The 12,730-nt window shown below is 40.8% G+C and overlaps 1 protein-coding gene across 9 annotated transcripts in view; it reads right to left on the bottom strand.

Annotated features, from left to right (window-relative positions):
- The window catches only part of CNKSR2 (connector enhancer of kinase suppressor of Ras 2), a 204,120-nt gene that overhangs the window by 10,198 nt on the left and 181,192 nt on the right, over nucleotides 1-12,730 (bottom strand). For 2 of the 9 annotated variants that reach the window (XM_012569489.5, XM_012569488.5), the window contains one exon: nucleotides 5,458-8,376. The exons of 5 other annotated variants lie outside the window; for them this stretch is intronic. In XM_012569489.5, the coding sequence (XP_012424943.4) occupies nucleotides 8,327-8,376 (50 nt within the window). In that variant the 3' untranslated portion in view covers nucleotides 5,458-8,326. Of the gene's footprint in view, nucleotides 1-5,457; nucleotides 8,377-12,730 lie in introns of those variants that run through there. 2 more of the 9 variants (XM_012569486.5, XM_030282005.4) reach the window with 1 other exon arrangement.

The raw sequence follows: 12,730 nt of genomic DNA, 5'->3' as shown, positions 1-12,730 counted from the left end.
GGCAGGATGGGAATGAAGAGACTGATCAGAAGGCTGCTGAGAGGAAAACTCCGGTTTATTCAAAATACACCGCTCTTTTATACAGAGCTTTGTGAGGATCAACTCCATTGGTCCTGAAGTGAAAACAACCCACAGCATTGGTGCAAAGTGCTTGACGCACAGTGATAGAACTTAACTATAAACAATGTGAAAGACAAGAGAGATAGAGAATTATTTACATTCTTTTCCAGCTCTTTCCCAGGCTTCTGCCTGGCTAGAAACTCCCGTTTCTCTCTTTGACTGAATCTGAGACCCACAAGGTACTTCTGTGAAAAGTGACCAGAGAGAAAGTTACCATTGGTATTTACATGGATCAAGAGATGATTGGTCCGTGTAAACTGATGATTCAGGAAGAAGGTACTGAATTAGAACCCTGTAGAAGGTCACCACTGCAGCCCAGCTGGCTAACACACTGCTCTCTGGACACAGAGAATCTCTAGGCACACACTTCTCATAAATCTGCTCTAAATATATGAAACTCCAGCAGTTTTCAGTAGAGGTCCCTGCACTTCTGTTCACTTTTCTGCTAAGCTCAAGCCACCAAAATCTTGCATGGTTTTTGTCTTTCAGTGAGTTACCAGAGGAGCCGTGATTTCATGTGGGGCTGAGTGAACAGAAGTGCCTGTGTAAGGATGGTTAATAAATTTTGTCACTACCCTACTAACAAGGTCATATTTCAAGGATCAAAACTCTTCACTGGGGCCCCTCTGGTCTTTGCCAGTGCCTCTAGACACCACCTACGCTCAACCCCATTGCCTTCAGACTTCTCATCCTGACTGAAGGACACCGCTGCCACCCTGATGGAATTCTCCATTTTCCCACTATCCTCTTTTCTGTTTGCTCCCTTTTCTGCTCAGTGACGCACTTTCCTTCGCTGTGCGACTCCTCTCACACACGCCCACTCCTCTCCTTGCAGTCAGCCCTGCATTTACCAACCTCTGCAAATCCCCAGAAAGCCAAGCTGCTGTGAAGTCTGTGACAGAAGTGAATAAGGCACAGTCAGACTGAAATCTCCAGGCTCCACTGAAATTTAAACTTCCATTTTCACTCCTTTTGGTGAGCTCACTCCCTCTGGCAGAGGAACCAGGTAACCTCAGCTTTCTCAGGATATTAAGGAGGCAATTTTGTTAGAATACATCACTAATTACATTATTAAACAGCTGCCATGTTATTTCTCCCTCCAAATCCTAAAGATTTGCTTCCAATTTGACAGCTACACCTTTTTGCTTTACCTTTTGTGTAGGGGAGGCATTTACCTCAAGTGTCCCAGAGACCTGTGAGTGAGTAAATGCAGTAAATACTCCCCCAAAACAAGAAGCATCCCAGGCCTCTGGGAAGTGGTCTCAAGTTAGATAAAACAGCCTTGGGTGTACAAACCTCTGGGTGTTTTTTTTTCCTTTTTCTTCTTGACCCTGATGTGTCCATGTTTGGAACAGACACCCTGGTCTGCCACAAGCTAACAACTGATATAATTCCAGCAGTAAGAAAGCTTTTGCAACCCTCCTGTGCCACAGCAGGTTCTCTCTGCCATGTCTAACAACAGGGACTATCAAACCTGCCAGTGGTTTCACTGCCAGGCAGGCAGAGCAGCACACAGAGCCCTGCTGACCCCTTGGGAAGGGGCAGCCTCCTGCAGCAGCTCTGCAGCCCCAGCTCCATCTGTGCCAAAAGGCAGGCAAGGGCTGTGGCCACAGTGTGCAACAGCCTGGCTGGGCTTCTAAACCCCAGGGAACACTTAGCAGAGACTGAAGGGATCTCCCCAGGTACTAGATACAAGGTGAAAAAGAAGAAGGATGAAAGGAGAGTGGATGTGGATTTTAGCACTGTTGCAGCGGAGGGGAGAAAAGAAATTTCTGAAGAAGCAGTTGGTTTCTCAGTGCAAGGCCCAAATCCATATTTGCTGCTGTTTAGGTTAATCATTAAGAGTCCAAATTGTCCAAGAGTGAGACATACCCAAATGCTTCTAATACAAAGATTCAGGAATTAATAATTTTTAACACTATTTAGATGGCTGGCTGGCAGACTAAGCTATGTATTTCCTTACCCCACCCCCGACCCAGGCTAAAAGGAACAAAGTGGTGAAATCAATGTAAGGCTCAAAGGAGATGGTGTCTGCACAGCAGTGGCTGTCCATGATGTCACTCCTGCACAGGTATGGGGGGAGCTACAATGACTGGTAGCTCCTGGTAGCTGACTGCTACAAGCTCCTGGTAGGAAAATGTTACGGTCACATCCCTTATTACTGAGAAAAGGAAGAAGTAACACAGGATTTAAGCCTGGCATGGTACAGCAGGCAGGAGGTGCAATAAGATGCAGGTCTACATGGAAACAGTAGCTAAACATCTGCTCTGGGTTAAATAGAGCAGATTTCCCTGTTGAAGTACAAAGACACCTATGCTATGTCCTATGCCACATCCTATGCGACTTTAAAATCAAGGCTGGACTGGATATGTGATTACACCTGTAAACACACACACACACACACACACACACACACACACACACACACACACACACACACACATACACACCCCTTTATATATATATATATATATGCCTACACATACATGAGCATATTAATGTTTTCTATAAGTGAAGAAAACTTAAAGTAAGCTGAGTTAAAACTAAATTAAAAGCAAAACGAGTTCTTCTTCAGCAGTACCCAGTCTTTGCAACCCTTCCCTCTGGTATTGCTTCCCTTTCCCTGCTTTCTTCTGATTCACGTAATCTTCTGTCCTTTCTGCCCCTGTGTATGCGAAAGTGCAGGATTTTCCCTAAAGTCTTGAATCAAGGAAGAGAGGAGCATTGTTTAAAAACAAGCTTTGATCCATGTGTTTGGTGAAATTTTAGTAGCTGGAGGCTACTAAAATAAAATTATTACATTTTATATTTGTTGTATTTATGATTTTGTCTTTATTCAATGAAGGTATTAAATCTGGATTTTATACCATCATTTCCTCTAAAGTGGAAGTACTTTTGGGTTACTGGAAGAATTGTACAGAGTTTCTATTCTCTCCCATTACATAAACCTTCAGACAAAAAAAGCTACTCCCTAGGGAGGGTGCTCACTGAAAGCACCAACACAAGAGTCCTGCACTTGCTGGAGTTTTACACCCAATGGTATCAGCCTGTTTCTCCTCTCACGTGCATGAGCATAAATTGGGTTTCTTGAAATAAAGTGAACTGTGCAAGAAAGTGGAAAATTCTTATCTCAAACGATAGATATCTGAAGGTACTTCAGGCATTTTCTGCTACAGCAAAGTTCAATACCAGAATCAGGCAGGTACCATCTATTAAAAGATCTAGCCCTAGCCTCGCTAAGGCCTGACAGATGCCAAGCCTTTTCTGTGGCACCGAAGGTCTAATTCTTATTGTGAACTACTTCTGGCAGTAGCAGTTTTCCTTCTGGGTCAGTAGATCCCTGAGAATCTCTTTTCCACTGGAGACACCTTTCTGGGGACGTCTGAAGGATGAGCCAGGGCCCCACAGGCCTCCCGTGCCCTGCTGGCTGCAGTGTGGGCTGGAGCGTGTTCAGTGTTCAGCCTCCAGCCTCCATGGGACACGTGGGCTGCTCTTGCTCTGGGTCTCACACCCACCTCGGCCACATCTCTTCAGCCTTTCACACAGCCGGAATTGTTTGCAAAACACAGCTGACACTAAACTGAGCATAAGGAAAAACCCTCGATGTGTCTCCCTGCAGATCTGCGTTGCTGAGCTGAAAGCAGCATTCCGCCACTTCTGACATGCACTTAGCAGTGAAGTACAGGTGCCAGATAATGGGTTACTGTGTTAGTGAGAAGGGGACACACAGAGGGAATAATTAGCTTTTTCTGCTCATGCTGCCTCTTCACAGCTCTTGCATGCCTCACATGAGCATCTGTAGCTCCCTCTTTGCTCGCAGTCCTGCTGTTTCATGAGGTTATATTGGTGGGCTGTGATTTCAGAGAGGACAGAAGAATGAAGTCACTCCAAAGCTTCCCAAAGTAATGGAATTCTGATCAGTGGCAGAACTTTTCTGCAGTAGGGTTATAGTTGCATCCTTCCTTAGTTTTGGATATGATACTCCAGTCATTAAGCTGCCTATGAAGGCACCAGTTTAAACTTCATCTTCTGATTTTAGTGACTCTCTGGGAGAATTTTACACAATGAAATAGGATATCCTGACATTTTTCTGTGCCACACACTGATGTAAGTGCTGTTTAATTTTACCACAAGCTATCAATGCTGAAGTGAAATAAACAGACCAATCACACTTTGATGGTACACTTCCCCTTAGGCTCTGCAGTTCAAAAACAACAGAAAACTTCTATTTATGAGGAAAGCCAGGAGCTGGGGCAAACTGGGCAAAACTGCTAGACATGTGGGGATTCTGTAACTTTGGAACAGGATGAGGAGTTCCCTACAAATATTAATTCACAGTATATAGAAGCAATTACTCCTTGAGGAAAATACTGGTATTACAAACCTAACCTAAGGCTGCAGCACTCAAAGCTGTGAAAGGTTAAGTGACAAACGATACGGACCCAGTGACATTACTCACCAGTCAGATCAAGCCACAGTCACGCTCGCACAACGGCAGTGCCTGTCAAGGCTTATGGGATTGATACCTGAAAGCAAGCCTGAACAGATGGGGGACACGTTCCTGGTGAGCAACACCCACCTGGAAAATGAACTCTACTTCAGGCAACATCCCAAGTTGCTTCTTTGTATGAAAATGTAGCACCGCGACTGGAGTTTTCCAAAACGCATCACTAAGGAATTGCAATTCTAAGTTCAACATGGGAGAAACTTTAGTGTGGGCAGGGGCCAGGTTAATTGAATGTCTGCCTCAGTTACCCCTGTAACCCACGGTGGTCTGCTGGGGAAGCCCCTCCCCAGGCGTTTCTGAAAGGGACCTGAAATACTTCCCAAAATGTTATCCCAGAAGATGTTATATTTATTCAGATATTCAGATTTATTAATGGATTTATAACTGTACATTATGATAGCTGCACTGATCAGATTCCAACCTAATTAAGCTGCACTCTGATTTACATCTTAATTATGCAGGGCACAACACTGCCAAATATTAGGCACCCCCCATCAGCTGCTGAATGCCCATCACACCCCCATGGTCTGTAAGCACCACACAGAGTTCAAGGTACCTTTCAGGACAGAAGCTATTGCTGTGACAAGAGAAATGCAATAATTCCATGTGGCTTTTCTAGACATCACTCATGTCATCAGATGTCAAAATGAACTTGTGAACATGTATAAACCTTAGCATAAAGTGCTCTCAAAACTGGCATGAGAGTGGTCACAGCAGAAAGGTCCATTCCCCACCCATTGGGCAGAATGTGTTTGCCACAAAAGGAACAAGAGAAAGGAACTGAACGTCAGCCCTGACACACGATGATTATGCAAAAGCAAGACAGAAAATTTGCTGGCTTATTTCCTTTATTAAGCCCAAAATAACACCTTTAAAAAATCCTGACTTCATGAATAAATCAAATGCCTTCATTAAAGAAACATTTACTGCCATTTTCTATACTTTATTTTAAGGCATACAGAAAAATATTTAACAAATGTGTATGCAATTAAATGCCAGGGACTGCTAATTACAGCCCTTCTGAATGCCTCTGCAAAACAAAGATACTCAATACAATATGTTAGAAAGGGTGGGGAAAAGAAAGAGAGGAAGCTGAAGACAATCTAATAGGCATTAGTGCAGATATATGCTGGCCTTTGGCTACAAGCAGCAAATAAGCCATCAGTGTTACCCTAAATGGCAGCCAAAGGACATTTTAGAGTCACATCCTTGCTTCTGCTTCTCTAATTCATTTCCAAAACATTTCACCTCTAACTAATTATGGAATTTAATGACAGAATGTAAAGGACTGGCTGGGGTTGCAGGCCATTCCAAGACTTTAATCACACATCCTTCAGGTTGCAGAATCTTTATGTACTTAGCAGTGATTTATCATTCCTGGCAGAGGCAGGTACTTCAAAGGCAACCTTATATAAAAAATAAATTCTGCCTTTGCCAAGCATTGGAAAGAGCACTAAATTAAATTTTAAAATCAATTCCTACAGACAAACTCAGTGGGTTTGTCTATCTGGCCAACAGGCAAAAATATATGACAGTACAGTTTTGTAATCAATAATAGCAATACAGTGCATGTTTCTGATTAGAAAAAATTAAAAGATGCCAAAACAACATTGCTAAATATTTAGGCTGTTTTGCGACAGTCCCATTGAGCAGAAACATAAAACATGCATTTTGATGAATTTCCAACTAATTTATGTAATACTATAGTTTTTATTTTTCAAATAAAAGAATATTAAAACTATTATAAGCTTTGTCACCTGCTGTAAGGCAGAATGAGTTAATTTTATTCACTGCACATTTCCTGTTTGTGAGGCAAAAAAGCATAATTTACTTCTTTATAAAAGGGAAATATATATATAACTATATATATATATAATTTTATTGGTATTAACATAATGCAATACCATACATTGAGCAAACAGAAAGAAAACATTTCAAAATACATTTTTTAAAAGTATCTCCCCGAAAGATAGTATGAAATATCAAGTAATTAGCATTAACATTATTACAATACACCCTTAGCCAAATATATCAAGGAAAATCCACATTCTAATCACAGAGATAGAGGCAAACATCAACCCATAGGGGACTCAGAACATAATGATAAATACAATATCTGAATCTACTTTGAGTGACATCCAGACAAATACTGGCCCCAAAACAGCCCTCTGGAGTCTGGGTGTTATACAGAGAATACTTTGTGCCTGCTTGGCCAGGCAGCATCACTCACATGTTTTAGTCCTAGAAGATAAAGAGGAACCAAAGAGTTTAACTGCAGAGTCTAATAAATCTCAGCGTGAGGTATCTTCTCCGTCACCATCTGAACGAGTGCCAGCGTACCCTCTGGGAATTCAGTACAAACCATTGGATAAATGGAAGTCTCTGAAAGGTCTGTACATACCTCCACTTGACAGAATACACTTAGTTTAGCATGACACAGTAAGGAAACTTCCTTCACTAATGTGAAGCATGCTTAAATGACACGACTCTGTCTGGTTGGCCTGAATGGGTTCACTGGAGTTCAGTACAAGCAATGGGAAATTACAGTTACCATGGCTGAATCCCTCTTTAATTCCTCGAGGTGTGCAGAACAAAACTGAGTGACATCAAAGCCCTTCCCCTGCCAAGACCCTCTTCCCCTTCCGTTCTCCCGTGCGGGGGGCAGTATTTTCTGCAAATGTGCTCCATGTAGACTGGATCTGACTTTGTGCCTAGTCCCATTGTGGAAAGGGTGCATTCTTCAAAAGACTGGCCATGCCCTTTGACACCTTCCTGGAGGCCTCATATTCAGGCATGCGGTTGTCTATGCTTTAACAGGTTCTCTGTTATAAACATCAAAGTTATTCAAGAAGAACTGACTTTCTGAACGGAGGCCATTAGGTTGCTTGCAAGAGGCTGAAGTTGAGTCTCCGTCGTGCCAATTCTCTAATGATAAGTTTATCAACCTTTGAGTCCAATCCGTTCAGTGCCAAGAGATGTGGTTCCCATTTGACATGGAGAGGTGCTATCAACTCTCGCAGTGTATTAGCCTAATATGATAAAGCAGTGATACAATATGTTGAAAGATCGGTGATGTGCCATTATTTCCATATCATATTAGTAAATTAGAAATACTATCATGCAAACAAGAGCAAATAGCAAATCTGGCATACAGCAGCAGCACTACAGAGCCTTTCTAATCTGCATGCAGCGATGCTCGTGAGGACAGAGACATGGCACTGTTCTGCTATTACACCTCACCCCATTAAAATATCCATACCTGATGCAAAAGAGGTATTTAGGGCAGAAAGTTTTATATTCTCTTTTTGTAGATATGTTTTTAAAAAGAACAGAACAAAGACCAATTAAAAAAAACCCCAAACAACCCACAAATAAAACAAGAGAACAATACACATCCTAACCAACTTGGTTGGTTGGTTTTCTCCATGTTGAAGACACATTAGCTCATTTGGAAGCACTGGGAAAGAGTCACATGAATGAGGAGAATGGAAGCAAAGAATGTGCCCCAAATCCACCAAACGTGCTACAAACACAGAAAAATAATCCTGGTGGCAACTTATGCGTGAACTAGAAAAAGAGGTGGCACAACACAATCTGGCTCCTTTCGTTCTCCTAGCTGACAGTCCAGCGTTGTGCAATGTTGGGTGAAGGATAAGATACAGAGCTAGGAGATCGTGTGATTTTGCAACCACACTGACATTACACACTTCCATAAGCTAGGGCTTGAGAACTCGAGAATCTTTGTGGACCTGTGTTAGCAAAGAAAAGAGAAAGAGAGAGGTGGAATAAACAGCATACAGCTAAATTGTTTACTTAGAGTTTCTGTGGATATGCAGTCTCTGCACAGGCAGTTTCAAAAGCCTGGCTGCTCTCAGTGCATTCCCTATTCTATTGCCTACTACACTAAATTGTAAAAAAAATGAAACTCCATGGATCTTAATATCCATTGTCATTTTGAATCCCAGATATGAAAAGCTGGGGGATATTTTGTTGTTAAAAAAAAACCACTATGGGAAAGAATTCAACTGTGCATAATGTAAAGATGTATAAACTCATTTCAATTTAACTGGTGAAATTTGTTTAACCCCTGTTAAAGAGATTTTTTTTTTTTTTTTTCTCCAAAAGACAGGATGGAAAGGAAGGAAAATATCAAGCACTGCCATTTTTATTCTTGAGCATATCACAAAAGGTCTGGAAAGCAGACAAAGAATATTTTCTCAGGGACAGAAAATGCAAGGTAGAAAGAATCCCAGATGGAAACATTGGTGACATTTACTCCACACATGGCAGCAATTGGAAAATGAGTTTCAGAAAGGCAGAGGGTGAGCAATGCTACACAGAACTCAAACCCAGTTCAGCCTCTTCTCTATTACTGATATTTCCTGGGACTCTGTGTGTCAACAAGGAGAGGAGGAAGAAGTGTGAGGAAAACAGTTTATATAACTAAATTCTAAGTATAGCAGTCAAGAGAAACTTTTATATAACCTATTGTTTAAAATAAAAAAACCTCATTTGATTCCACAATCAAAATGAAAAAAAACCCAATCCCAACCCCCAAAACCAAATCCCAAACCCCTGACAAACAAAAGGCCAAACCAGCACATTTCAGGACTCATGGGGTTAAGGAAAGGGAGACTTTGTAGAGTACAAAAGGGAATGTTTTTCATATTTCATCCTGTTCTATACTACGAACAGTTGTAGCATTGAAAATAAGAGTCTTGTATTTATTTGGAAAAAGGCACTAAGTGAAAGAGGATACTGCTGCCTCATAGGTATCACTTCTGCAGCTTCAGGAGATCCTGTCATCTTACAGCTGTTGTTCATACAACCTAATCACTAAGAATTCAGAAAGGATGTTTCAAAGGCCAGGCTTTGGCAAAAGAAACCTCCCTTTTTGTGAAACAAGGTGGCTGTGAAATAAAGGAGGGTTACTGAAGTTAAGGCAAGGGCATTATCTATCTAACAGATGTCTATACCCAACTCTTGCTCATGTCCAGCTGAGTCTGGCTGGAACACATCCTCTGTCTGTGGAAGAACTGCTACCTTCAACACATGGTGGGACAGGACTTGTGTTATGTACAAAAAATTCAACTAAATTTTGCACTAGAAAACTATTTTTGAAAAAAACTTGCTAGTATGACATACTTTTGTAAAGACTATTACATAAGATTGCTAAGGTTTGATTATTATATAAATTATATAAATTCTCAAACAGTAGTAATTTTTCACTTTTCCAGTTTGGATTATTCACTGTGCATGAACAGCCTTCCATTAACCTCTTAAGATAAGTGGTAGCATATTCTGTCCTATTCATCTTAATGTGAATATAATTATCAGACCCTAGGGGGCTTTACGAAATTGATTTTCAATATCACTTACTGATAGCAACTAAGAGTTTAGAAAATCTGCTTTTTAGTAGTAAAAATTAATTTTCCTTATCCTTACAAACCCCACTTTTTTTTTTCCGTATCACTAACATTAGCAAAATTATTTATGTAAAAAATCTCTAGCATATGGTTTTGTTTCTAGATGAGGGTTTTAAAATTTGTTTTAAAGGAGAACAAATACAAATAACAAAGAACGAGTAACGTGCTTTTGGATGGATACTTATTGACACTACAACTTATGAAACTCATGAGACTTGCAAACATTTTGAAAAAGAAACCAACTGCCATTCACATACAAAAATGAATGTGACCCTGTGAATACAGCGAAGTGAACTTACTGCATTTATCAAGCAAATTATGTGTGCATTATGAGAAGAGTTTTATGGCAAATGACTTCCCCAGAGTGGTTACAGACACAAAACTGTCTGCTGTAAATCTCTGCCTGTTTGTTCAGCTAACATGGTCATGTAGGATGTGAGGAATTTTATATCTGAACAAACCTGCAGCAGTAGGAGGGACTTTACCCATCTAAAGTGGTGAGACAGAAAGCACCTGGGCTGGGATCAACCCACCAAGCAGGAGCAAGGGAATGCTCTCCATGCCTTTCCAAGTGTCAAAAGTCAATAAAATGTAATCAAAGGGAAGCAGAAAGTTCTCATGAGAGAAATATTTGAGAGTCACAATCCATAAGGTCTCAAAATGGCTCTCACACAAGAAATCCTACCTAAGGAAAGGGGCACAGAAGGTGATACAACTCCTTCTCTTACTGATCTATAAATAAATTTTTAAGGAACACCAGCAGTCACTAATGAGAAGGTTAGGGTTTTCACTTTGATGTGTTTTTTGATAATAAAAAGCACAAGATTTTACCACTGCCACTTAAGAGTACACTTTCTTATCAATATTCACATTATATATTTTGCCTGAACAGACTACAAGATACCTTTTCATTAAATGGTATGTTTATGACAACTTTTATTTTCAAAGAAGGGTTAGGTTGAAGAATAGCAGGTTAATAAACTTACTTTTTAAATACATATTGAAGATTTAGAAGATTTCAGATTTCCCATCTATAGTAACCATTAGTAAACCTGTATCTGCCTTTTGAAGATTTACCCTTTCCTTAGTTTTTATCCTATTTTGTGTACCTATTTCTACATATGTCTACATATTCAGGAGAGAAGAACTTTGACTGGAAGCCCTTACCTACTGTCTAGTCCAATAATGAGGCATATCTCGTTATGCATTTTCCCCTAAAGGTAAACATTTTGCATGAGTGATCAGGCTCCCAACAAAAATGAATGTAAAGTACAACAGGGAAGAGAAAACCTTCCCCATGTGCCACAAACTGTGACCTGGCTGCTTCTGCTGCAAGTCCACTGGCAGATACATCTACCTCCTTACTGGAAATGGCTCAAAGCTCTTTGACACAGAGTCCTGGGGAGGAACACTGGCAGATCTGCAAACTGTCTGCAGCTCAATGGTGGGAAGCTCCCACCACCTCCAGGTGTCAGACGGATGCCATGCAGAGACAAAAAGGAGCTGGTGGAGAGCCTGGCAGTGAGACTGCCTGAGGAAGGAGGGTTTTGGTGACACATCTGGTGCAGATCCCCAACACCATACTCCAAAACAGCACCTCCCCTAATTATCCTGTGGGAATCCAGTTAGGTATGGAAGCAATAGCAGGAGTCACTCAGCACTGCTCTGGAGACTTCAGTAAAGGGCACTAAATCAAACAATTATAGTACAGAAGTATGCTATCTGCAAATAGCAGGTTTAAGCTTTTACAACATCACAAAATATGCTTTAGTGTCCCCCATGTTCTCACTGAGGAACACCAAGAGGACAAATATTCCATGGGAAGCACCACGGTGAGGAACAGGCACAGGGAGGACAGATGGTGGTGTCAGCCCACGTACAGCCTCCAGTGCCTGTCCTCTGCAGGTGCTACATTGGTCCCATGAGAACAAGGCAGTGGAAATTACAGGGCTCTGATCAGCAGCCACTTTTCATCCCACTTAGTACATTATTTCTAAATTGCAAATGTAACCCAGCTCTCTAATGCACTTCATGTACTACAGCTACTGCTAAATAACCCTCTGTCTGCCCAGTACTGAAGAACTAAATAAACCAAAATGTAGCACATTAAATTGCCAAATTACTAACTCTTACTATATTATTATACTGCATTATATTATATTATTTCTAATTCTGTCCTTATTTTGTCCCTCCATATTAAGATATATCTAATGGTTTTTCTTATGCTGTTTAGGTATCTCTCTAATATCTGCAAAACTCTGTCCTTCAGCTCATTACCAGGATCTTACTGAAGTGACAGTCCACAGTTTCAAGATGGAGCAGTTTGAGTGTGGTTATGTCAGAAAACAAGGTTATTTTTCCAGAGTAGTTAATTTTGTAACCATTGCAAAGCAATACAAAGAGCTGCTCCCAGAAAAGGAAGCCCCCTAATTTGGGACATAACCAGTAAGACACAGGTGAATAACCATATTCAGGAAAAAAAAAGAAAGGGCAGCTGGCTGAACTCATAATTTTATATAGATTTAGAAGGCATAGGATGTAATCACAACTTTAGCATCCCATTAGGCAGTTTATGAATTCTGATAATGATATTAAAACTTCTGCATACTGGCACTCTAATTGCTGGATTACACAGAGACTTAAGTTACATAAGCCTATGGGACATGCCTCACCCAGG

Source organism: Taeniopygia guttata, chromosome 1 (genome assembly GCF_048771995.1).
Source record: "Taeniopygia guttata chromosome 1, bTaeGut7.mat, whole genome shotgun sequence".
NCBI classification, from domain to species: domain Eukaryota; kingdom Metazoa; phylum Chordata; class Aves; order Passeriformes; family Estrildidae; genus Taeniopygia; species Taeniopygia guttata.
This window is presented reverse-complemented; position numbering and strand designations above follow the sequence as displayed.